This window comes from Hesperophylax consimilis, chromosome 21 (assembly GCF_061612785.1).
Source record: "Hesperophylax consimilis isolate HC1 chromosome 21, BYU_Hcon_1.0, whole genome shotgun sequence".
Lineage (NCBI taxonomy): Eukaryota > Metazoa > Arthropoda > Insecta > Trichoptera > Limnephilidae > Hesperophylax > Hesperophylax consimilis.
This window is the reverse complement of record NC_142856.1, coordinates 17,780,527-17,806,232: the sequence shown is the minus strand read 5'-3', so window position 1 is coordinate 17,806,232 and position 25,706 is coordinate 17,780,527. Positions and strand designations below refer to the sequence as shown.

General features: G+C 35.4%; 2 protein-coding genes across 14 annotated transcripts in view; one reads left to right on the top strand and one right to left on the bottom strand.

Annotated features, from left to right (window-relative positions):
* rg (A kinase anchor protein rugose) overlaps positions 1 to 25,706 on the top strand; it is a 941,488-nt gene that overhangs the window by 729,655 nt on the left and 186,127 nt on the right. The window lies entirely within an intron of this gene.
* LOC149413690 (protein mab-21) lies at positions 18,739 to 20,757 on the bottom strand. The gene has a single exon (XM_089644433.1). The coding sequence runs from the start codon at positions 20,583 to 20,585 to the stop codon at positions 19,452 to 19,454; it is 1,134 nt and encodes a 377-aa protein (XP_089500559.1). The 5' UTR covers positions 20,586 to 20,757; the 3' UTR covers positions 18,739 to 19,451.

The following is a 25,706-nucleotide window of genomic DNA, read 5'->3' as shown; positions in this document are numbered from 1 at the left end:
ATATTAGCATATTAGAATATTAGCAGCCAAATAATATGGGAAATAGGTGAGGGTAATATTGTTTCTTCTTTGATGGAGATCGACAAAAATGACTGAAATTATAAATATGCCGAGTAGTTAAAAGCGTTGTCCCGGCAAGACAGATCCTTATTTGAGATTTGATTCCCAGTTGCGACAGTTGCCTTTTCATGTTCAGTGCCTTATACGGTTTCGTTCAGATTTATTAGTATTTTCTTATTCAATATATATTCATATTTTTTTATTAAATTCCTACGTTTTTTTGTCAAGCTGTACTAAATATTATTATTGCATTTTAACCAATACTGGTTTATTAGTCGTATCAAAAATGTATAAGTTAAAAAGGAACATAAATCAATCGACATTACGGTTGACTTGTGTTACATCATGGTATTTTTATTTTTATTTAGAAAGCAGGTGGACTTTTCATTGCATTCTGTTGTTTTTTTAATGTATTTTGACTTAAAGTTGCCGTTCGACGATATTTTATATTCGTCGATGTATCACTGTTCGATTATTATGTTGGTTTAGATTATGTGTGGCAGCGCACTACGGAGTTCTAGTACCAACCCTGATGTATGAATAATCAAATATTTGGCAATAACCTACTAAATGAATTGAAGAATTTTTATAATTTTTTGTTGACGCGCAGTTATTGCATAAAAATGAAGTGCTTGTAGCTCGCACAATTAGAATTGCCGAAAAAATGCTCACTAAAGATTGTATGTATTTTTGTATATGTATAAATTTCCACAGTGATATCCTTGTTAAAAACGCCACTGAGGAACAGCATTTTTTGCTTACATCTACATATTGTTTTTAGCAAATAGGTACAACAAGTTAATAAATCTTTCATTATTCGAATTAATTTTAATATTCAAAAAGTTTTATAGCGTTTTATTTATTTAATTAAAAATTGAGAATTTCTTTACAGTCTCCACAAATTTGGTACATTCTATATGTAAGTAAGATTTTTTTACATTAACTCCGTAAAAGAGGCCCTGAGGAAAATAATTTCACTCGGCTCAGGGCGTATGTCATCTTTGGAGATGCTGTGTGGAGGTAATGCATATATTTATTTATTTTTACATTAACCCCGCACGCGAGGCCTTGAGGAAAATAATTTTCCTTACGGTCTATGTGATCTTTGGTGATGCTGTGTGGAGGTGTTTTTAAGGAAAGGAAGGAGAGGAAGTCCTGGGGAGGAAAAGGGCATGAGGGGTGGGTAGGAATCTTTTTATTATTATTATTATTTATTTTTTTTAACATACAACAAAAAAATGTTGCACTCCCATGAGTTATCAAACTCATTAAGGGATCGCCAATTGGTAGTTAATTAATTAAGATGATGGGTGGAGAGAGAGAGCTGGTTAGCAGGCGCATCCGCCGCAAAGGTCTAAATACACCTCACCCGATGAACCACTGCTAAGTCACCAAACTACTTGGGGTGACGTGTTAGTACTGTATTCGTGTTAAATCTGGCTGCGATACCTCTAAAATCCCAAATGAAAATGTGTGGCGCTCAAATCTCTCTGCCTAACCTGCTGTAAACTGAGCGATATTTACGTATTGGTTTACTAAAATTCACACTTGCTCATCCATGAAATGAATAAAAAATAAACTTGGATAAAAATAAACAAAGGCGATGCCATACGTAGTAATGCAAAATCATGTGTTTTTGGTTTGAAAATTTGGTCGCTTTAAAGTTCAAAATCTTCTACTTACGAACCCATTTTCGGTTATGATTTTATTGTATAATGTGGCAAATTAAGTTATTTATAAAATGATCGAAAAAAATTTAAATATTTATGCCTGAACATCCACAAAATAAAATAAAAGGCACTTTTTGGCCATGTTATTTTCTTGCATAAATAAAAACAAACGGATGGTGTTAAGCGGGAATTTAAACCTTATCACCATCTACGTAAGGGTTGTTATTGATAGCGGTTCAATTAAAAATATTACACGACGTAGTGCATCGCCTTAAAACTAATACTAAAGCCACAACATATTAAAACGATCATAAAAAAATCGAGTATTATTTTAACTCTAAGTGGTAATGACATGAATGCATTATTCAGAGCAATATTTTTGAAATAATCTGCATACATTACTTTAGCTTTTAACCGTAAGTTAGTTTCCATTTTCCGGGCCGCTGATCTTTACGACCCTAGCGGAGAAATGCACACATAAAGTGCAATAACGCGTGCACTCGTGGGGCGGCGCAGTATGTATTACGGTGCACTTGCGTTCTCAAATTCGTTTATAACTCGATGCGACAGAGGGTCATATTTTTGGGGATATTGCATTTTTGCACTTTTTGATTTGCGAATCTCGGATATATAATTTTCCACGCTTGAAACTTTCCATTACGAATGTTAGTCCATCTATTTGACACATTATATTACATTTTAGAGGTAAACCGGTAGGAGTGAGCTTTGGGCGTGTCCGTGTACCCGTTAATTTTCTTTTAACCACTTTTTTTAAAAATGGGAATACCTCACTAGAATACCAACTACTCCCAACCGTCTAGAGCCAGTGAGACTATGGTATCCACAATAACTGGGATATGTTGTGAGGCTTAAGGTATTTGGGAGGGTAAGGATATGGAGAAGAGTAAGGTGTGTCTAGTAACCATAAATAGCTAAAACCATTTCAACTAACGTTTCAATTCTGAATGATGGTCTTACACCAGGTTGATTTTGAGAGTATCTTCCACTCTGGAAAGGGCAGCAAGTAAATTATATATTATTTTTAATTAATTGTGAGATAAGAACACAAATTCATCAAATAAAACTTACTTGCACACGCCGGAATTTGAACCCGCGACTTTTGGATTGCTAGTCAAGGGCCATGGTATCATGGTATCAGGGTATCTTTTCAGTGTTATATTAGAATATTGTATTAGAATATTATATTAGAAGCTATATACCGGAAAGTGAACAGTAAAGAGTAGAAGATACCGTCAAGGAAGTGACATATATTCTATGCTTCTTTATTCTATGGTCAAACCACATATGAATTTATAATACTAACCTCTCTAAATATATCAAAAACTGAGACTTCTAAAGGATTCTGCTCACATAACCGGAGCATACCATGACCGTACTATGAACGCACTAAAATAAACACGACACGCACTGCTATGCCCACTGCAACGGATCGACAGCGTTCTATGTCCGTATGTGCTATGTATCGCCACCAGCAAAATATTCTGGAAGTAGATTTGTTGATGGTCCGGTCATGGCATGCTACAGTGTTGGTCGGTGACGGAATGGAATGAACGGAACGTTACGAAATCCACGGCTAGAATATTTGGCGCTACGCTCCGTGAATACATAGGTATATGTACTAACGGGCATAGAACGCTGTCGATCCGTTACAGTTGGCATGGTAGTGCGTGTCGTGTTTCTTTTAGTGCCTGATACGTTCATAGCACGGTCATGGTATGCTCCGGTCAGTGGGCAGAATCCTTCAGACGTCCTAGTTTTTGAGATATTTGGAGAGGTTAGTATTAAAAATTCAAACTGGTTTAACCATAGACTAAAGAATAACACAAGAAGTGACTTGTGGGTGAGTTTCATGATCCAAATATTTGCCTAATTGAGGCTTCCAATACAAAACTGTTTTTACGAAATCCAAATGGGATGGAGATCTACGATGTCAGGCGAGTTTAAATGAGACGGAGCGTTGAACTACTGGGCCAAATGAAACATTTGTTCGTGCCATTGTTTTATACCAATCCGTTCGTGGTATGATACGCTGTAGTGAGCATAGTCCTTAAATCCACAAATAAGGTACAAGATGCGTACCTGTCAAAAATATGCAAATCACCTGAAATTGATATGTCATCAAAAGTTCGCATCAAATTCCTCTGCGGAGTCGCCAGACTGAGATGCGTTGCCCTCGGATAAATTCGGGAGAAAAATGACGGTAGATCAAAAACGTCACGTACAGAAAAGGAGTACATTTATATGTTCTGAGCGTGTCTTCGGTACGTGGATCGGGTCTTTTGGCGACATAGAAGACGCGTGATAAGTCCGTTTTATTGCCCGGTCTGGGCCTAGTGTCTGCAAGAGTTATAAATGGTAAATTAATGGGCTTCGTCGCGATTATTATGATAATTTACCGCTTCCTTTATGTTATCCTGGTACTAAGAATAATGGAGTTTCAAGTTTAAATTTTACTTACCTGGTCACGTAACGTGTTGACATTAGATATATTATCTAACTAGCGCAGGATCTACGAAAAATCATGGGATATTTTAATTTTATATTCTTATTGCATGTTCATCGCATAATCACGAAATCTGCCTTTACTCGTCTTGCCTATATATTCTTGAATAACTTTGAGAATGTTAAAAATTGATTGCATTTTTCAAATATAGAATTAGTATGCGTAATTTTCTGTTAAACAAAATATTATATTGTAGGTATGTACTTAATCGCTTCTCTGAGTTCTTGCACATCAGTTCCAATATTAAAAATTACAATTAAAATAATTTTCTTTAAAAAATTTTAATGAAAATAATTTAGTATTGTAGGTTGGTACTTTAAATTCAAAGGAAATACGAGTTCATTGAACCAGAGTTACACAGATAGACAAACCAACAGCCGGCAATATTCCAGGATACTGCGAACAAGGGGCTTCATATTATGTTCTTCGTACCTATGCAAGAATAATCGCGTACTTGGTGCTCTTATATAACACTGTGTTCCCCGCTCATACCGCGAAACTTTGAGGAATAGTTTTCCTAAAAGATCTTATTTTTAAGTAGTTTACAGAGCGTTCGTATACCTTAACACAACTTTATAATTTTTTTTTATTTGAACTCGGTCAAGCTGTTACTCGGCTATTCTGGTATAAAAATAGCCACACTTTAAAAAAAATTTGAATGGCTTTGTTTAAAAAACTTTATTTGGATTTTTATTACATAATCACAAAACCACCCCTAAAAGTTTCGCTGTATGAGAGTGGAACACGGTATATATATTTGGGTTTCTTAATATGATGTTAGTAACAGATTACTGTCTCAAATTGTCACATTTGTACCTACTTATATGTTTCTCCACAAAGCTCGCATTTGTAAAATTTAAAAAAAATGGCCTAACTACTTAGTAAAATGTGCTTAATTTAAATGGAGGGCTTATGATAATTAAAATTAAATGTAGACTCGTATATAAGCACTAAGTGTTATTTATTCAAAGTAGATTTTTTGAAGAAACCATTTACTCAAACTGCTTTTAAGAACTTGGAAATTTCTTATCTAATAAAGCGACTTATATCATTAACCTAATAAATTATTATGTTCCATCTAACCATCGTGTTGAAAAAAAGACCCCGTTTTTCTAAATCTACAACCAATTAAAACTGCCGGTCTTTTCACTACCACAATAATTCAAGGTGTATGAAGTAATACTTGAATATGTACAAGTTACCAATTAACTAGGCACTATTTGATTATGGTACGATTTGTGGGGTGAAGAAAATACGCGGCTTTTAATGCTTGCCTGTGTAAAATAATTGTTTGTAGTTGTACGTGATTCTGCTACGTGTCGTGGGTAATTGATCATTTAACCTTTTGGTTTTGTGATCAGTTTGCAATGTCCGAATCTATCATCAACAATGATTATAATTGGCAATTTTTGACAAGTGACAACACCTCTACGGCCGTTTACAGCTGGAAAATAACTTTATTAAAATTGCCTTTAAAACTACAGGGTTTTCCAATAAGAGGTGTTATTTTGATATTCAATCGTAAAAGATCAATGGTTTTGTTGCTTGTGTGGCACGTAGCGCCTTCTTGTTGAAAGTAAACGTTGTCCAGATCAATACCATCCAATTCCGGCCATAAAAAATCATTAATCATCTCTCGATAGCGCAATCCATTCTCCGTTGCTCTTAACTGCGTTAACTGTTGCTCCAGCCTCATTGTCGAAAAAGTAAGGTCCAATGACTCCCGCCGGATCATAAACCGCACCAATCAGTCACACGTTGAGGAGAGAGAGGCTTTTCAACAATAACTTTTGCGTTTTTCGAGCCCCAGATGCGACAATTTTGCTTGTTGACGAAGCCACCGAGGTGGAAATGGGCCAATATCACTCAAGATGATTTGCATTTGATTCACTAAAGTAACATCTACCAAAATAGCGGGCTATTCAAAATAACACCTCTTATTGGAAAACCCTGTACTTTCTTCTGCGTCAGGGCAGATTTTCAGCGTTGTTCTTTTTAATGTGACCACCGCAAAAGAGGAACTATAGGACTATACTACTACAACATTTATACAAAGTTGACATTTGTCACACGAGTACTGGTCGTTTTTACGACTCGTTTGTGCATTTATCAGCTCAGCTGTATTTCCTTCCTCGTACAACATGTTCACTCCTTCTTCTCCTAAAAAAACCATCCACACAGCATCTCTAGAAATTATATAAGCCCTGAGGGAAAATATTTTCCTCTGGACCTTCTTGTGTAGTTAATGTAAGAAAATGGCTTCTCTATTTGGGGTATGTTGACAAGCCAAAGTCCTTTTTAGCAACTTTTCGACTCTAAATAGTGGTCTCTCACCAATGCGAGTATATTCGTATATTCCAAGCTTAGACTAATGACCAGTAGACACTAATGACCAGTAGACTACTGGTCATTAGTGAATCCAATAGGAGTGCAAAGTGTTAAGGACCCTCCGAACTTAGTATCTATCTAGAGTTCACTTTGGTTCAAATTTCTGATTAGATAGGTAACTAAGTATATGAAAATAAATTTTTAAAAATCATCAATTTCAGTGTGTCCATTTCAGGTTCCCATTAGTTTCGCTGTATCAGAAATCTAACCAAATTCCGATCTCGCGAAATCGAACTGCCCGTGGGAATATTTGGGGGAGCAACATCAATCGTGATTGTCATTACAATGGTCTAAGAGTCTAAGTTGAAAGCACGCGGCCTCGCAATCATCCGCGTGGACAGCGAGCCAAGATTCAAGACCCGAGCAGCCGAAATTATGTTCCTGAAGACAGAGATAGCAAGGCGGGTTGGCCAAAGCAAACATACTCAAGGGCCGAATTACTGAACGGTATTTAACTATTGCTTCTCACATACGGAGAAAAATGATCATGTTAAAAAAGTGATAGCATGCGAACACGTGTTCTTTTTTCTGATAAATATCATGACGAAATGCGTATGATATCAATATTTGTATAAACACGTGTTCTGCCGTCCTCATAAAATATTCGCTTTTAACTGATTATTTTGTTGGGAACTCATTCGCTAAAAGCCTGCGGTCCCGTTTTTCACAGGAAGATTTTTAATACACATTATTTTTTATCAATAATATTTCTCCGTGCATAACACAAAGCCTTATTTTTTCAAATAATAGTTAACTTCACTAGGAATAACAGCTTGTTAACACATTTAAGTGAAGAAATTTAAACTAGTCTTTAAATATATAATATTAAAAAAAAAACTTTTTATTTAAATTTATTTGTTTCAATACTTCGCCTATTCAAATTTTAAGTTGATTAAAATGCATTGATGATATTCAACCTCGGATAAGAAAGGATCATACTTTTACGAGGTATGGAAAAGGATATTGGAAAATAGGGTGACCTGATAAATCATCAAAATGATATTTCATCACATCTTTAAAAAGTTATATAAAGTGATGAAACAAAAACTTTATTAACTGGGTTAAGTAGGTTAGGTTAGGTTAATTTTTTTTTTTTCATCGATGACTTTATATCACTTTTTAAAAGTGTGTTGAGTTAGCATGAAACCGGAAAATGGTTAAACGCAGGAAACTCCATTACTGCAGAACACTTTTGATGCTAACAAAAAACTGTACAAAGTTCCGAATCTAGCAGTCCACAATAGTTTGCTGGTACCTACCTCGTATGCTATATGTATATTTTTCCATACCTTCTTGTAGTTTCATCCTGCTCTCTGTGGGTACTTACCTACACAGTGTGCTTTAATCCCCTTGACCTCTCTTTGATCTGCCGACGACGTGTCTGAGAGAAACAAGCACGTGAATAATGGACCCACTCAAATACTTAATCAATATTTACCGAATCAATAAAGCTAGAAACGCCGAGGTACTCAATCTTCTCGGTGCGAGGGACACGGGACTTATTGACATTGTAGTTGTTTTTTTTATAATGACTTTAAGAGCGGTGTTCTTAGAATGTGTATGTATGTAGAAAGTGATGTTAATAAGAGATATAAATGATTTATCTAATGTCATTATTACTTAAATGTTATTATCATCTTACTATTTTACACATTAAGACGACAAAATATCCTAAAATAAAATCGTAATCTAGTGAACGAATGTAAGTGAAAAAGGTGTGTTAAAAATTATGCGACGCGCGCCCCCAGTAAATTAGACGAACCTACGGTCGAATTTCCCCTATAAATTAATGTTGGAATCTTAACGACGTAAGTGAAGAATGCGTGTCAAATATATTCGGCGCGCGGCCCCTGCGTATTGGACGGCCCTAAGGTCGAATTTGCCCTAGCAGACTCTGAAGATTGATTTTTCCGCGGGGCTTACTTTAATCAATTCTGATCAAGGTATTACTAAAATTTCATATGTTTCTAACTGAATACCTCGGGGAAAATAAAAGCTGGTGCTTGTAGCTAATTTTATGGTTGAAAAATCTTTTTATACATTTTTCAAACCGTTTTACGTAAAATATTTTAATGGTAGATTTCTGTTTGTTATTAATCTTTAATATAAAATATAAACTAATTTATATCCGTGGGAGTCAGTCTGAAATTTCCTTCCAGTTGGGGATAAGGTTAAAATACCCGCACAACACCGCATGTTTTATTTTTTTAATTTTTTTATTTCAGGCACAAATATTTAAATGGTTTTTGGTCACAACCTAAAGAACTTAATTTTCTACATTATACTATAAAACCATATCCGAAAAAGGGTTCTTAAGTAGGAGATTTTGCACTTTAAAGATTTTATTTATTTTCCTATATATTTTTTTTCTAGGCTTGTAAAAAGACTTATAATGTCAATTACTTCGCAGTGCATCTGTTTCTTCAGAAAACTAGGTAAGTACTTACCTGGGTAAGTAAGTGGGTATTTTATGTGAATACCACTCGTGAGTCCCAACTGCTCTCTACCGTTCGGAGCCAGTGGGACTGTAGCATTCCTAACTATTGGAATTGGTACTTACACGGAGAAACATGAGTATGTATTGCTAATGATTAAGAATCTCTTAAAATTATTGGTAATCCGGTTAAAAACCGGTTTGCAGGAATTACGTATGAATTAACAGGTTTCCTAAAAAACTTTTGGTAAATTACGAATATATTATCACGAATATTAAGTGCACGTGTTCCGACATCAGAAAACGTGCACTTGCCTTGATAATAAATAACATTTTATGACGAAGTGCGAAAATATTCGGATTTCATGAACACATGATGATATAATCGTAATTTACTAAAAGTTTATTAGGAAACCTTAAATTCATTTGTAATTCCTGCAATCCGGTTTTTGACAGGATTACTAAAAATTTGAAGAGATTCTCTTAATACTCGTAAATTAGCAAAACTTACTCATTTTTCTCCGTGTTCATTGTGATAATATGATTAATGACGTCACTAAGCAAGGTTTTTGCGGCAACTTTTTATGTGCTCTTTCACCAGGGCGATACTGAGAGTATCTACTACTCTGTGTACACATATGTAATATTAAATAACCCACAGTATTTATATGTAGGTAGGGCCTGAGGGACTTATTCGTTTGTTAAAAAATATCTCGAAAATGGGACGAAGGCTCGACTCGAAGCCCCGTGATTCCGCGATGACAAAAAAGGTTAAAACAAAAGAACTCCGTTCTAAACCAGTGGAGTTTTCGTCGAAAACAAAGGACTTCAAATCAAAATAAGAACAAAAACAATTGAATTATGTGAAAGCTGCGTTACTTTATTGTGTCGTTCATTCTGCTACGCCTTACCTGTCATTTCTATCAAAAAAATTATTAGAAATAACTAAATTCCCTATGTATATGTATAGAGAAGGGTCATGTGATAGAGTCGGAAAAATAGAAGATCCATGCATGTGTTTGAAGGAAGGAGTGAAATAAATAGAGTTTTATGGGGATCCGTCGTCTCTGCCTACCACTTTGGAGAAATGGCGTTGTTGACTAGCGCTAGGGAAACTCAACCGTTTTGCTTTTAAATTTTCTCTCCATCTATAAATTTGTTTGTACATTCCGTTTCCGTTTCAAGATGATACCCTTTTAGGATGAAAAAAATAATGTGAGATCGTTGTGTTTATTTGAACTATCCTATTCGTAATTTTTCAACATTGTGGTTTTGATTTATGCAAGAAAAAAAACATGGCCAAAAAGTGCCTTTTATTTTATTTTGTGGATGTTCAAGCATAAATATTTATTTTTTTCCGACAATTTTATAAATAACTTAATTTTCCACATTATACACTAAAATCGTAACCGAAAATGGGTTCGTAAGTAGGAGATTTTGAACTTTAAAGCAGTTTTCATAGGCCTTATACATTATTTTTTTCTGAGCTTATAAAAACACTTATGTAAAAAATACTCGACATTTTCAAAGGCCAAGATGTATTCTACTCGCAGTATTTAATTAAAGCATCTGAAACATTTCTAGGCGACCAAATTTTCAAACCAAAAACATGATTTTGCATTACTACGTAGTGCATCGCCTTAAAATAAATAAAAAATACACGAAACATATTATAGGTTTATTATTACGAAGGTAGGTATTTGCTTACAAATCTTATGATTTCAGAAGAACTTATGACTTTGATTTTTTAAATAAGAGCAAATTAGAAACATAATTTTATGCACACGAAGTCTACCGTTCACAGAACTACTAATTAATTACTTTGATTTAGGTTATATTATTAGATGTCTAGATTAGTTCTTATCTTGTTAACATCTATATAAATAAAAATGTAAATGTTCGTTTGTTCTAATTCTTAAATCTCCAAAAGTTCTTCAACGATTGCTTTGAAATTTAGACACAAAGTTGCATTCGAATACGCAAATGCTTTTGTATACCTATATTATACAGATGTCATTGTGACAAATAAAAAATTAAAAAAACAGCGCCATCTTTTGGTTAACCATGCTTTTTTGAGACGTAAAAGCAACACGCCCTATTGTTTCTCTATATGCATAGACAGACTGCGCCATCATACGGTATGCAGGGTACAATTAGTTTTAAATAAATTTAGTCCACTGATCTATTTTTTGACGGCTTTTAGTAATTTAGTATATTATTATTTAATTAGTAATAATTGTTGTCGTATCTACACCAATTATTTATTTACGACAACAGCTTTATTATCTTCTGTTAATAGGTTAATATGTCTATGTGTTCATGCGAACCATTTTATATAGGGTCACTTGGGTTTATGAGTTTTACACTGTTATAAAATTTTTGTGAAAAGTTCCATCTATTAAAGAGTTACACTTTCCACCAATGACATTACAAACTAGACATGTTGTAGAGATCTCAAAAGTGGCAAGCGAAAGATACGGTAGTTGTCGTACTTTCGATACTAGTTTTAACACTGTTGTTACGCGTTGCGTGAGGTCGTGTGCTATCTCTAACCAAATTGCGGCCAAAATTGAATGCCAAAATTCCCTCGTGAGTTATGAGAAAGTGTTTTCATTATACGAAAACCCTAAACTAGGGAATAAAATTTTCTTTCATAAAGACATGCAAATTACTGATTATAAATAATTAAATCATTTCGATTGTTTCTCAGGGATTTAAGACCCATTAGAGAAAGCGCGATAGCGAACTTAGCAATACATGAGTATAAGAAGGACAACCTAGTGGCAACCAAGTAGGTCGTCTCATACAGCTTTCCGTATTTTTCTTAGTGCAAGCGAGTAAGCGTATCTTGTCATCTCAATCACACCGTGATGTAGAATGTTGTATTCGTCGCAACTTTTAAATACAAAAACGTCGCCCGGTCCTATTGGTACATATTTCATTCATACACAGATATCCTTTGAATGTCTATCTTTATCACACATGAACACCGTTTGAATAAAGAATTTGCTGGGAACATGGAGTATTTGTTGTTCACTTTTTCTTTTAATTTTGTGAGACAATAATGTATTGTGATGCAATTTGCCTTCCATATATTTTTTTCTTGAGTCGTTGCCTGACTACTAAAGATCATTCCAACACACAACAACGACCGTAAGTTTCTTCCTATTCGAGTTATCAGTTTGCGAGCAATGGGCCAACGTTGTAGGCGTACAGTTGATTTTGGATGCCTATTTTTCCAAAATGGATTGATTTATGTGTATAGCTGTCCACAAAATCCTAAACAACCAGATTTCGAAGATGTTTATCTGTTTTCTTTCGCTCGCTCGACAGTGTCCAGACATTAACCTGCTCGATATTTGATTCGGTTGGCTTGCATTTGCAGCAGCTAGGGCTAATGCATATATTTGAGATCTCTCCATCAAATGGACCAAGCAAAGACATTATGACAGCATCCCGACAGAGCGTATCAACGTCCAACCGGTGTTCAGCGATACAAACAGACGATAAATTAAATCAAACAATGCAATCGAACGAGATCTTAATCGCGTCGTTAATTCGACCTGATACAAAATACAAATAAATTGCCGACATCGATATAAAATATAGTAGATTATCGCCACGTGAATTTTTTTTTAGCTTGATTTATAAATATTATCTTCCTCTTTATTACTGATTTTTCACGACTCTTTGCAGCCGTTAAAATCCTCGTCGGAGCGCGCTGATCAATACTATTAATTGTGCAAAATGAGTCCATAATATTATGTAGAATAATTTGTGCTGCGGAATAATTTCAGCAATAATTATTACCCATATAAAAGGGTTGGCACATCGGTGTATGGGAATGGAGCAAATGTTACGCTGGCGCCTTGGCCCATACAATACCTGAACAATTAATACCCATACAATGCGGAGACTGGAGACAGAGACCTGAGACCACTAAATCATCATCGCCTATGGACTCAGGGGATTTATAAAGGCGGCCACGATTAAAGATGCAATATTAAGTACCTATTACTAAAGTATGACTCAGAAGACTTAAGGCTCCTATATGAGCGTTTAAAATTTCAATAAAAGAAGATTATTGAAGGTGGTTTGAAATGGAGATAATATGTAAAAATCTTCGAATGATCGCGCTAATATTAAAAAAAACGATTATACGTAATAGGCGTAAGGATTGTTGAGAAAATAGAGCGAGTTTTAAGAAAAACAATGTGATTTTTTTCATACCTATAATAAATATATCGTTAAATAAGAGTACCTACAATATGTGTTTTTTTATAATTTTAGGAGGATACTATGCAACTTTTTCATCGTGGGAATTTCACATAATTGCCTTTTCAAATAGAGATTATCTTAAAATATAACATTTTTAAGAGCTTATAGATATTTACGTCGATAGAAATTCGGAATGCGGTGTATTCAGTTAAGCCACACGGTAAAAATGCACTATTTTCGCGAGTTTAAACTATGAGAATTTAACTAACGGGGTTAAGAGGTAAGGGGAGTTAATAGTTAAGTTTATTTAAGAGTTTTCCTAAACAAACGCGTACCGCCAAGAGCCCAGAGCACATTGGCCTTTGTCCGCGGCCGCCGCCACAAGAAACACGAAATTGAATCATTAAATACTCACGAGTCTCGGTTCTAATTAATTGGAAGCCATATTAATCAATCCTTTCTAATAAATAGATGAATTTTACTTGATTTATAATGCCTTATTAACGATACCAGACTTATAAATTATGAATACCGCCGAGTCTTTGATTCAAACCGTAGAGTCACGTGGGGTAACCGTGCGCAATTTTTACATTAGGATTTTTGTATTAAAAAGCTTTAGGTATTTTACTCATTTTTTTTGTTTATTAAAATGATCGATTATTAAGGCACCTCAAACAACCATAAAAACCTCATATGGTTCATAAATGAAACAGTTATATAAAAAAGTTTACATGCATGTCGATTGCGTACACTTACCCCGTGTGCGGGGTAAGTATACGCATACCATAGGGTAAGTGTTCGCACCGCGAAGAGTACCCCCTATAGCAATTATCACACTTAAATTGCCTCTTATCGTAGTCTGTGCAGTTCTCATGTCACCATGATTTACACACAATACATTCTATCCAATCTTCTGTTGGTGGATCTCGATATTTCTCCTTGCATTGTGGGCAAAAATAGTCCCTAGAAGCCTGTTTTTGTGCTCTCTTTAAACAGTTATGCACGCTGGAATTTTCCGCCTTACGCTTTGTGGTGCGACTTTCTTGAAAAGAGGTGATCGTCCGATTTCCATGGTTTTAATTATTGGTTTTTGGACCATTTATGCATCTGCATCTCTCTGCTTCTGATGAAGTTTCTTTTTATAGAGACTTGAGGTAATTATTTCAGACTATCAAGCATTTTTTTGTCGTTTTTGTGTATGTGTTCCTTTTGGCAGAGGACTTACAACAAATATTGGGACGTTAAAGACTGATGTTGCATCTTGTGGTGGAGAGCTGGCCTGAACTTCAATTACATCTTCAATCGGATCGTAAGAAGCTGACGAATAATATTTTTATTAGGTCTGAGAGACATTTGTGGGCTGCTTGGTGCCGCATGTATTTCGGCATAGCAAGAGATCTGATTGTTCAGAATATCTGCACTAATTATTGATCATATGTCACTTTGCTTTTGATTAGCTAACGGAGAGATAATGGATACGTCAGGTTGGGGCTCGAACATATCAGTAACAGAAGCAGCTGCAAAATTAGCTTCGGTGAAGAGTTCACTGTCTAAAGGATGTATTCCGCTTACTTTAAAACCTGATACCGCATTCCCCACAGTTGCAACTTTCTTGAAGGCTTTATCGAAAGTCAAGACAACTTGGTATTGGTTGATCTTGTTGATTTCAGCATACTCGTAAACAAATTTTCTCATTGTCTGCATAGTCAGGCCATAGAACATTTCGTCAGTTTTTTTAATCAACGATTTCGGCCTGAAAATAAATGAATAATTATTAGATCAATAGTTTCACGGAAAAATGACAACTGCACGCAGTTTTACTGCGGCGTTTACGCAGAGTGGCTTCACTGATCCCAAAAATATCTGCAGCAGCCCGCTGACTCTTCCCCTCTTTCATAAGCCTTTTTGCAGTTTCAATCTGCTCTTGAGTGCAAACTGATCTCTCCGGGTACTTTCTCACGTACACAAGCGTTTCACTTTAAAAAATAACGAGAGTTGAAATATTATGCTATAAAGTCAATTTTATCTATCGGGGTAAGTGTTCGCAATCGTCCAACTGCGAACGCTTACCCCAGCACACTTACCCCATCACACCAAAATTCAATAAAATTTAAAAATCAGATTAGTGGTTATCTTTATTAGAATTATAACTTTGCACCCGTCTAACTAACAATATTTCACCAAAAATTATAATAGACCACGTCGCTCTGACACAGCTGGTTACACAATAGCACACATCCGTAACGGAGATGAAAAATTTAAGAAAAGCACGAAAAAAAGTAATTTACCTACCAGTTTTTATTGACAAATCAGCATCCACTGTACACATGTCCTGCTTCGGCGCGATCCAGAAGGCTACTGAATTAAGGAACGCGCGGGCGCTTAACAGGCACAATCTTGTCAGAAACATCACTGCGAACACTTACACTCCGCGTACGGTTACCCCACGTGACTCTATACAGGTTTTCAGGTACAAACTATAACAAAAATTATCTCCTACTTATTTCTAACAAAAACAAAACATATAACAAAACTCTTTTTTTCAACATTCCCAGATTAGTTACAAAAAACCTGACAATATTTTATTTAAGGCGATGCCATACGTAGTAATGCAAAATCATGTGTTTTTGGTTTGAAAATTTGGTCGCCTAGAAATTTTTCAGATGCTTTAATTAAATAATGCGAGTAGAATACATCTTGGCATTTGAAATAATTGAGTATTTTTTAGATAAGTCTTTTTATAAGCCCAGAAAAAAATAATGTAAAGGCCTATGAAAACTGCTTTAAAGTTCAAAATCTCCTACTTACGAACCCATTTTCGGTTATGATTTTATTGTATAATGTGGCAAATTAAGTTATTTATAAAATGATCGAAAAAAAAAAAATATTTATGCCTCAAAAATTAAACATCCACAAAATAAAATAAAGGGCACTTTTTGGCCATGTTTTTTCTTGCATAAATCAAAACAGGCGGATGGTGTTAAGCTGGAATTTAAACCTTATCGCCATCTATGTAAGGGTTGTTATTGATAGCGGCTCAATTTAAAATTTAACACGACGTAGTGCATCGCCTTAATTACTAAAAAAATGTTGATTGTGCAATGGTCGGGATAACAGAGGATTGAACCCGAGACACCTATGTAGGAACCAGAAGCTTTTATCTATTCGGCTACTAACCCGTCATTAAACGTGCTAAGTTCGGTGGTTGGTGCATGGGTGATGTGAAACATTCCTCCGTAATGCGTAAAATTATTCAAGTTCACTGAACTTTTAATTTTAGAAATTGGAACCGATCTGTATAATCACATCAGACAACCGATAAATAAGGTATCCACCAAAATTATTTTATTTTAGTAAATTGTAATAAAGATTCGTGTTTCAATTGTGTAGCTATTTATTTTGTTTACTTTTTTGGAGGAGCTAAATCAGAATCAGTAATGATTTTTAATGTTCATTCGAACGTTTTTTTGGGAGGCAATGATCCTGAGGTAAATATTTTATTAATACTTTTAACATTACGGTTATAATCTCCGGTGATTTTACTAAACTTACCGTCTATTTACCCATCACGTCATTTCCCTGTAGACACTCCTTGCTTCTTTCAAATACATACCTAGGTCCACTGTTATTCTGACCCTTGAGATGATCTAACATTTCATTCACTTGCTCATGCATGCCATGTCTTTTTCGTGTCTTCACTCCTTTTTCTTTTTCTCCTACATGTCTTTACTCCTTTATTTCGTGGTCCTTTTCTTAATCTTAAGTAGGTATTAATTATTGCCTTCCATTCTTTAAGGTTTTCCACAACATCTGTAATAGTGTCATTCACATGATTTTATACAAATACGCCTTAATGATCTCAATTCTACAGATTTAAGTCTACTTTCATTCTTTATCCAAACATTTATTTTCATATCTACAGTGGAAGATACCTACTATCAGTATCGTAAATTCGTAATTCAGAATTGGGACTGTTACTTTACCTACATTTTATGATCGTCACCTCGACTTTTTCGAGATACCACACGATATAACAGATGTTTTAGCACATCACAGCATGACAATAGGAATGGTGCTATTGAATGAAATCTGTAAAACTGTTCACCGTAGGGGTGGGCAGAGAGGACGGACCGCCAAACAACTCAGTCTTGGCACACACTTCTTGCCTCATTCACATTCATACTCGTCTATTGTTCTGACTCTTGACATGGCCCGACTCGAGTATCTGATTCACTTGATCGTGCCATGTCTTCCTCGGGCGTCCCCGACTTCTGCTAACAGTAGATATCCTACCTATATTTCATTACTCTTAAAAAAACCTCAAAACTTTTTGTAATCCTATCTTCACAAATATTGTAATTTAAATCAATAAATGTTGTTCTGTAAATGGATGATTAATCTGTCGTACAATAATATAAATCAATAAAAAATTTAAAATACCCTCCCCACTTTAATCAGCTTCACAAACTTCCTATCCACCTACTTCAAAATTGCAGATATTAAAGTCCCGCTTACCTTGGGAAGTTGGGATTCGTGTACGTACGTAAAAAAATAGCCATCACATAAAAATATTTTTACACTCGCTAAGGTAAATAAGGTGGTAGGAATTTTAGATATCATTAGGTAGGTATCGATGGATTTAAAATTGTCAACTTTTTATCATTCTGCTGATTCAACTTATTATTCTCTCACCAAAATAATTAATGCCTTAACAGAACAGTTAAGTTATTTTCAGTAGGTAATTTGATTGAAGAAAATTAACTTAATTATTCTAAGGAAAAAAATCTTTGCCTAAAATCATTACCGTCGGTTAGTCCATATGCAAACCTGATACATTTTTACAGGTAAAAACAACACGAAAACTCACCGTCGGAACCTCATTCATTTTTGCCTAACCTGCACGGAGAAAAATAAGTATTGCTGATTTATTAAACTCCTGTTAAAAACGGGACACTAAGCCGCTTCCGAGTAATAAATGTTAGTACTTTATGAATACATCGGAACATGTATAGAGCATCTGCGTTTGCCCTATTAATATATAATGAAGAAATGTGAACATATAATTATTTTTATGATCACGTGTTTCAACTTCGCATTAATACATTCCTTTTTTACTAAAACCTATAAAATCATTCGAATAGGGCCTGTAGTCCCGTTTTAAACATGATTACGAATAATTTGAAGAGATTTTCAATAAATTAGCAATATTTTATGACACTAAGTTTTCTCCGAGTGTTATTTACATATTTCATATTTTTCCTTATGAAAAATAATAAGTGCCATGATGAAAATATCAGTGACTGGTATTTTAATTCGTAGGTATAAAATGAACTTCTATGTCCACTGAGGTTTTCACTTGGATTCATCACACATCTTTAGGTATATTTCATAGGTGTAAGTATTTTGATTGGAAGAAAAATGCACAGGTAATTAATTACTTAACGAAATTTTGATCATTTTATTTGTAATATTAATAAATACAAGTCTGTACATCTCGAATTTATTTATAAAAAATATATTAATAGGAATCACTTTGAGAACTTAACAAGTTTCGCATACTTAAAATTAAAATAATAATATGTAGTTTTATTTCGGATCTTCTGATCTTGTCTGTAAACAATGATAATAAATTCGTTTTTAAATAGGTACCACCTTCAAACAGAAGCTTCCAGTATTATTTAAATAATTATTTACAAGTCCAATTTGCGCATTTGTGCAAAACTTGACATTTTAAGATTTTGGTGTTGAATTTTGTTTCTTGCCTTTGAATATAAATATTTGTTTTTAATATTTAAGATTAGCGGGTTGTAATAAAAAGTATAAAATTCGTCATGACAGCTCTCCAAATCATAATTTCTTAAATTTATTTTATAAAACGTTTTACCTACTTTATAGAATGAGTATTATAATATGTGTTTTAAGTACGGTTCATCTAATCGCTTCCATTGCGATCCACTGAGAGGAATTTCCACAATAACAATTCCATTAAAAGTTCTATTTACACATGTACAGTTTCTTTCCACTTTATTCCTCCGTAACTTCACCTTACCATCTATCACAACACGATAATGGGTTCTATTTTAAACTCTATTTCAAAAACACAAATATCTGTGTTTCGACTAACGTCAGTCTATATTCAACTTAAACAACAAAATTATCACAGTTTTTCGAATGAACGAGAATTTGTCAACATCTCCCTCGTTAGCCTCCAAACTTGTTTTGCTGCGTTTTCCAAGGCACTCGGGGACTTGCCTTTGAAGAGGTCTAGGTTAGGGAGGAAGTAATGAGGACACCTTCTGCACTGGAGACAAGAGATTAGTTGAAGGAAGATCCCGTTGATCCTATCACCTATCGCTCCTTCGTCCCATTCTTGCTCTCTCGGGTGCTTTTCACACTCGTACAGTAACAAAGTCTTCATGTGATAACACGTCACAGGATTTCCTGGAAGGTCCAAGTGGCGATCCCTTATCGTCTTTAAAATGCTGAGACACTTCCGTCTGCAGCCACCTTGGAGTAATCTATTCTCTGCCTCGAAGAAGTTTAGTGCCCAGGCGTCTCCTTCCATAGCTGAATTTTTGCCCTGGAGCGCGATGCATTCTTTGGATAACAAGTCGAACCCTTCGGTTTTGACTTCCGCTACGATAGAAGGGTGCGGCCAAGGGGCGGCGGGCATGGGCCAATGGGCCGCCGAGCGGGGCCACAGACCGGCACATTTGAAAGCCGGCGTGATTTGAACAATAAACCGCTCCCTAATCCTCAATTTAACCTCTGTCGTTTCCGCTATCATTTTGACGCAATCCCTGTAGGAGCACTTGTCGCAAGCCTGAGCTACAAGCGTCTGGAATCGTGATCGGATCTTCCTCGCTGAAAGGTATCCTGAAGCCGTGATGAATTCCACCCAGAGGGACATCGATCGCTTTCTTCCGTCGCTAAGTTTTAGAACTGCGCATCCTGGTAGACTGCCATCATCCACAAAATTCAAAACACCCATTTGATTAAGATAAATCACAATCTCGAATTCGTTTGGCGAAATGACTTCCAATCCGTCGAACCTTCCATTGTAGTCTGTGAGGGATGAGATGAACCTCGGTTCTTGCAGTTCTACTTCCTTCAAGACATCTTGCACGACCCTGCAGACTTCGTGGATTGTCTTGCTGATTTGCACTTTTCTGCTGTGGACCCTCTCCGAGCAGTATTTGTTCATCTGGTAGACCAGTTTAGTCTGGGCAGACAGCATGTCTGCCGGGACTAACATCTTGGAGCCGCTTTCTTGAACGTTTGACAACAACATATGAGCAGTCAGATCGTTATCATAACCTCAAATCGATCCCTTCAAAACTGAAACTTTTGTTAATCGGAATTTGAATCACAGTAGTACGTAACACATTTAAAAGATTCGTATTAGAAACACATGTTAGGAGACACGTTCAAGATGGCATTACACGACCGACCGGTGAGATGGTTTGGTTGAGACTGTTGATTTAACCGGCGGGTTGGTGGGTTTGCGGATGGCGGTAGGCGGTACCTCGGGGCCTCGTGCGCATGATTAGTTGCCAGCTGGAGTCATGGCGAGGGGAAGCGCTGGGTAGTCTGGGCGGCGAGGGTAGAAGGGATCGAGGTGGTTGCTCCGCCCCTGTCGCCCCGCCCATCGCGCCTTCCGTGTTGACAGCGGTCTTTGACGTTTGTTTTGATCATAATGGATAGCCTGCAAGTCGCCTCTCCTCTGTTGTATTGTTTTGTTTACCCTTTAATTTATAGAATTACAAATGAACGCTCAATCAATGCATTATTTTATTTTATCAAAGTTTTTTTTCGTAATCCGGTGATAAATCTTACATTTCGGGTAAAAAAGGTTAAAAACTGACTTACTTCAAAGATAATTAGGTACCCATTCGGCTACTAACTAGCATCTGTTTAATGTTTATTTTATTCCTTAATTAACACGTATGTGATTGAAATCATGGGATTCTTAATTATTTTACCTAGCGTTTCATTAAATTCATTATCTGGCAATTTATTTATACCAACGTACCTACACCTATTATCTATCTCACGTAGATATTTAGGAAGGTACCAAGTCGTTAAAAAATAAAGATTTTAGAAATTAAATTGTTACATACGGCCGAACAATGGCGTATAATCCATATCTAAAATCTTTTAAGTTGTTCAATATGATCATTTGAAAAAATCACTTTTTTATAGAGCCTTAACAATTTATTGCTTATTATTATTTTTAGTTGCGTAGGTAGGTATCTACTTAAGCAGGTTAGGTACATTTACCTAAATTCCTATTTTTGACAATAAATATATTTACGTTAGCACGGGACATTATGTTTGTCGGATTTTTGAAGCATATAAATATTTGCCTCAGGATCATTGTCTATCAAAATACGATGAGAAATGTATATTTTCGAATGAACAACATTAGTAAACTTAAAACAAAAATTTTAATTAAGGAAATACATATTTCAAATATGGAATTATTAGGTAGATAATTAATAAAATAATGTTGGTACCTTCAAAAATTTTACTGTTAATATTTAGCAAAATAATGTTTTTACCTAGGTACTACTTACCGATCCGGTACAACCCGGCCAACGTTCAATATCAACTCTCTTTAATGCTGAACCATAAATATTCCTTTAAAACTTCCTCATTTTTCACCCTTAACCAAACAAACATTAAATTCGTGTAAATAATAGCCTGGACCCTTATCGAGCTAGAGTGGTCCTACCCCGCCCAATCTTCCCACCGCGCCACGAAGAAAAATAAACCGAAAAAAATACATATTAATTGGCCCTAACGAACAAGACATCAATCTTCTCGGTTTCCCCTTGTCATTTTTTCTCATGTGGTGGCTCAATCGTAAATTAAATTTGATGAATTATTTCACACTCGGCTGACGACGTAAGGCATTAAAATGCGTTATTTTAATACGGGGAATGCCTTAATTCTGGCGTTTTTAGACGATTTTCGACGTGGAAGTCAATAATAATGTTTATTAATTTCGTTTATTTAGCGCATTAGGAAGTTTTTATTTGCTACTTATTTAAAACATTAGGTAAATGCAATAATATTTTCAACCCTTGTGAGGCTTGTGCCTAATTTGGTTTTGTATTATTGTTTTCCAGACTTTTCGATTTTCACTATTCTACCTACGTGTATACTGGTACCTACTTACTTGTGGCTTCAACCAATACAATGAACGTTGAAAACAGATGAAGGCCGCACGAATACATTGAAAATGTCTGATTGTGATATATTTATTTACAATTTTTTGTATCTACCTCAATAAGTATATAGGTACCTACACTGTACGCGGAAACTAGTGGTACAATTGGGAAATTTTTATCACATAGAGAACCCAAAAAAAATATCTGAAAATTTCGATATTTTTTACTTTTTTTTTCCTTTTTTCGGCTTCGGACTCGATTTACTCGAAACGAAAGCTCAAATCAAAGAAGTTATAATGCAAAATCGACTCAACATGTGAATTAGATTCAATAGTAACTTTTACCTCTAAGTTTCTAAAATTATGTAAATGTACAATATTTACTTGTTGGAAGATGTGAATACCTATATAGTAGGTATAATATATTATGTTCCTGTTGGATCTCTCCTCGTCTTGCCGATCCATTGTCTCTTCTCATCTGCTGCTCCCTTATTATTTAAACTTATATGCTCTCAAGGAACACTACTTAATCTTCTTCTTTCTTCGATTCTGTCCCCTGTTCCCCTCTCACCGTCTTAGCCAAGACACTTTGACAGCTACCAGGAGCTCATACGCTTCCAGCGGTATTCTCTTTGTGCTTTCCGCCTCTCAACTGCCTTTGTTTTCCAATCTTCAAGCCACAGTTTTAAACCTTGGTTTTATTCTATACATCATTTAGTCTTTTTCGTATTGTGGAAGATGGTTGGTGGAGGTCAAATGCTGAGTTTATTGAGCCAGTCAACGGCATCAATGGTAGAAAAACTCCTACTTCCATCATTATAAGTAGAAGATATTTCTTGTGTATTTAAAAATGAGCTAATAAAGGATTACACCCGTGACGATCGGTCAAAAACTAAATCAATCGATATCACATCAGTTAATCACGTAGGCATTTCAAAGCGTTCTAATAAACTCTACCTGCGATTCTCGATTTCTCAAAATAACCTGTTAAAAAAACTTTAATAAATGGTATCATCATTTGAAAATTCCTACGGAATTATTTTGTGCGATATTCAGCAACTATTTCTTATCTCGATCTACGAACACAGTCGTTCAAATACCTGACTATCCCATAAATAAACTCTTAAAACAAAGAGAGCCGAATGAATACTTATAAAAAACTAGTGAAATATCCACAAGTCTTGTTTGTCTCGCAGTCTTGTTGATTTTGATTAATATCACAGAGCAGTTTGGTACAGTTGTGATATGCGGCAAGCAGGTGATGGAAGAACTACGTGTTATGTCACATTATTTTGCAAAATAAGTATTGATAATTGTCGCAATGTATTATTCTATTTAATACATCAGAATAACAGTTATGACAAAAATAATGGTAGTATAAAACGAAAATTTACTTAAAGTATTTTTTTTATTTAAGTTGTTGTTTGAATAACCTGAAATTGAACTAAAATCCTATTATAATAATTAGATACATATACAGGCAGTTGTGAACATAGCTCAGCGACACATTTTTCAACTCAGCCACTAATTGGACACACTTGAACCAGTGATTTCTGAATTTATTTGTAGTAAAAAAGGTTAATTAAATTTTTGATACGGTGTCTTTTTTGATTTTTTTTTTCAAAACCAAACAACTAGACAAATTCTTCCTCATGTCGACACTCGTCACTCAGCATAGTAACCGACCAACCCCTCATCCCGACCCTAACTGTCCAATACATACCTACTTAGTTTTTTTCCAAATAATATCAGGAATCGCTGGTTAAAGTATGTCCCTTAACACCCTACATTTGAATACATTATCTGGCAAGACGGTAAAATTAACAAAAACATCATTTTGCCAAAAAAAGTAAGTTATTACTAAAATATTGTCAGACGGTGTTCGGCGTGCGTTTGGCATTTGAATACCCTTGGTATATATGGTTATTTAATGCTATTTCCGTAATGCAAAAAAAATCATACCAAAGCCATATTTTTATTCCAAATTTATGGTAGACACATATTTCTACGAATCAAGTGCTCCTGTTTCATAAATCGTAAAATGTTTTGCTTTTGATGAAGCGCTTAGTTGTCAGTCACTTGCTAGGTTTTTAAAAATCATATCTGTATGTATCCTCTTAGTAGTGTACATTTCCAACATAGGCGGCTGTCTTTAGATCTTTATGCTAATGCGAACCTCGCCTCGGAGATGGCTTTCCCTGGGTGAAGCCAACCGGTGCTTGGTGCAAAGGAGCCGCTACCGGTTCCGATTTGTGTTTCAATTCATTTCAATCAGTTCCTAACTGCTCCATTACTATCATTCCACCGGAGATAAGGGAAAGGTCTCCTCAAATGTCGACTGTTCGATAAATAATATATTTTACTTTCTTAACCAAATCATATTTGAGTGCGTTGAACTGCTCATTTCTCAAATTTTTACAATAAGATTCCCACATCGATCTAGCTCCCATGTTATCAATAAGATTCTGTCTGATACCTACACGAGAACTCCAAACGGAGAAAAATGCTGATTGCCTGCTTTTTTCCTGATAAAATATTAGTCATTCAGAATATATCGAGAACACATGTTTTTTCCTAATAAGTATCATTACGAATTGCGACAATATCAGTATGTCAATATCAGTATTTGTATGAACACTTGTTCCGCCGTCATGAAACATTCGCTTTTATCTGATACTTTGTTAGGAACTCCGTCAATTCATTCGTTAAATGCCTGCAGTCCCGTTTTTAACAGGAAAACGAATAATTTGATCAGATTTTTAATAAATGAATAGAATCAGTATTGTTTCTCCGTGCATCCTTTATAAATTTGCAATCTGAATAGCTTGGTAGATACTTGCTTACCTTCCTCTTCCCCATGTCATTCTCATCATCATCACACCAATTCCCTACCGAGAGGGACTGCCAAACAACTCGTATTGGCAAAAACTCCTTGCTTCTTCGGTCTCATTCAAACGTATTTGTACAATGTACATACCCTGTATACAGTGGTGCGCACAGCGATTTTAATAAGGGTAGAAGCAATAGAAAACAGCGAATTAATTGACTAAACAGATTAGCCACAATGTTAGCCTAAACTTATCACAGACTTACAAGAAAGTCGGCAAAATATGATTTTTATTTCGTTAATAAGGCTGTTCCAACTAATGGAGATACCAACAGATGGCACTGGTTTCTAGTTGCTACTTTTACGATTTGTAACAAAAGGCACTGCCTTTTTCGGCACGGAACGAGTCTTTC

Bases quoted from the DNA above. Each gene is read 5' to 3' on its own strand.
- LOC149413690 (XM_089644433.1), bottom strand. From the start codon at position 20,585: ATGTTGTTGTCAAACGTTCAAGAAAGCGGCTCCAAGATGTTAGTCCCG.